Raw genomic sequence first — 2,189 nt, 5'->3', positions numbered from 1 at the left:
ATATTAACACTGAATATAAAAAAAATATTCAATGTATTTCAATGGCTAATTGTATAAATTATATTATTAGTTACACATAAACAATTTATATTTCAAGAACTATAACTCAAAAGTTTTCAAATTTTAGATTATAAATTGCATAAAGAATTTTTTTAATAAAAATTTGTTCATTAATATATCATTTAGGCTATTATTCTCAAAAATTACAATTTTTTTTAACTTTTATTTAAAAAGCTACTTATTTTATATATTATTGCTTAAAATTTTCTTTCAAATACTATGAACTTTTAGAAATATAGTTTTGAAAAAAAATTGTTTCATTATACCAATAACAAAAAGGCACCCAAATAATGCAAGCTATATGTACATTAGTAGCTTTTCCTTGTTTCGTCAAATTCTAAAATGTATGGCGACAAGAGTCATACGAAAAAATAACTATTATAATATATAAACCAGAAATAGGCTTTAATACAAAATTAATTAATGTATATTTATCTATAATAGTAAAATAAGTAATAATTTGATATATAATCTATCTTTAGATGTCATTATACTGATTTCAATTTCATTTTAGAGAAATTAAACCCAAATTTAAGTTACCTATGACTTAATAAAATATTTGTAGGAAGTACAAAGTAGTAGAAACCTTGTATTTTTAGATTAAATTATGAATTGTGAAGAACTTTATTAAAAGCATTGTAAGATGTTTCTAAATCAAATATTAATTGCCTAACTTGAGTATCTGACAGTTCATCTGATGCTGACATATTACTTAACGTCTGAAGCCATTCTGCAACCTTCTGTTTTCCATCAAACTCACTTGGTAATATACTAAGTCTATTCATTGTATCCATTAAATCTCTAAGATCTGGATGAAGTTGATCCATAGCCTTAATTTCCAGACGCAATTTGTCCATAATTGTAATAAATAGTGATACAATATCAGCTATACATTTAGAAGTATTTCCTTTGTCATCTTTGATAGTTATAGGTCGATCTTCTTTGATTCGTTCAAGTGCAGCTGGGCAATCAAGTCGAAATGCTCTAGCAAAAGCGTCAATTGTAGGAAATTGATCGCTTTGAACCTATTTAGAAATATTTTTATTTTATGCTGTTAGTTTGACTTAGGTTCTTCTGTAATAAATGTTCTTACTTGCTTAAATGCAGCTCTGTATTGCACTAACAATTTACTGCATGCTGCTGTATATTCTTTAGGTGTAACACAATCTCTGATGTAAGCTTTTTCCAAATGTTGTAAAGTATTAACAACAGCGTATAAATCTGCTTGATTATCATACTTTTCACGTTCTCTAGCATTTTTGTATAGTTTAATTTCTTCGTAAAGCTCTGTACGATCTTGAGTAATAGACATGTTCTACGACAAAAGTATACGAAGAAAACAATGAATCATTCGATTCCTAAAGAAGGTTAGGATCCTTGTAAAAAATTTATGTTTAAATTTAGATGGATAGGTAGGATTCCCAGAGTTGGGCACCTCATAATTTCCATATCAGTTTGATTATGACATTAAGATCGAAGAATGAACGTTTAATTAAGCATTTGAAAAATTATTATAATTTATAGATCATTTCGTGTTTGATATATTAAAAAATGTTAATTTTTTATTTAAAACGAAAGTTAAATATGATGGTAAATTTTTACTTACAAATTATTTGAAAAAAGTTGAATATGATTAATTTATTAAATTGTTACAAAGCACTTCAATTGCTTCTTTTATATATTATATGAATAAATATGATTCAGACTTACGAATTGCTCATTAGTTAATGCGCATGCGTCATTGATTAAGTAATTCATATAAAAAAAGCTGAAGAAAATGCAAACGGAATATTTCAAGTTTGAATAATCTTATAAACTATTATTCAATTAATTTTGTTAATATTGAAAATCTTTCTTTTTAAATTTTATTTACGACACTTCCAAGCTTAGTACAAATAAAGTATCTAAGTGAATTCATCTGAAATTTATGTAATTTATCCGAAAAATTGTGAATTATTAATTATTTTATTGAAGAATTTCTGATTAAAATAATTATTGTATAGCTGATTAATAATTTCATCTTGTAAACGCTGTTTCATTATGTATACATAATTATCTTTAATATAAGATGTTTTTATATTAAAAATGTAATTTACTATTAGAAATCTTTTTTGAATATTGAAGTAAAA

The 2,189-nt window shown here is 24.6% G+C and overlaps 1 protein-coding gene across 1 annotated transcript; it reads right to left on the bottom strand.

Moving 5' to 3' along the window:
• Positions 1-665: 665 nt before the first annotated feature.
• Positions 666-1,403, bottom strand: Vps28 (vacuolar protein sorting 28). The gene is made up of 2 exons (XM_011501887.1): positions 1,154-1,403; positions 666-1,085 (listed from the first exon to the last, which is right to left on the bottom strand). Exons 1-2 carry the CDS (start codon positions 1,370-1,372, stop codon positions 666-668), a joined length of 639 nt encoding a protein of 212 aa, XP_011500189.1. The 5' UTR covers positions 1,373-1,403.
• Positions 1,404-2,189: the final 786 nt, after the last annotated feature.

Source organism: Ceratosolen solmsi, unplaced genomic scaffold (assembly GCF_000503995.2).
Source record: "Ceratosolen solmsi marchali unplaced genomic scaffold, CerSol_1.0 scaffold23, whole genome shotgun sequence".
Taxonomy (NCBI): domain Eukaryota; kingdom Metazoa; phylum Arthropoda; class Insecta; order Hymenoptera; family Agaonidae; genus Ceratosolen; species Ceratosolen solmsi.
Note: the sequence above shows the minus strand (reverse complement) of the source record. Positions and strands in the feature narration are given on the sequence as shown.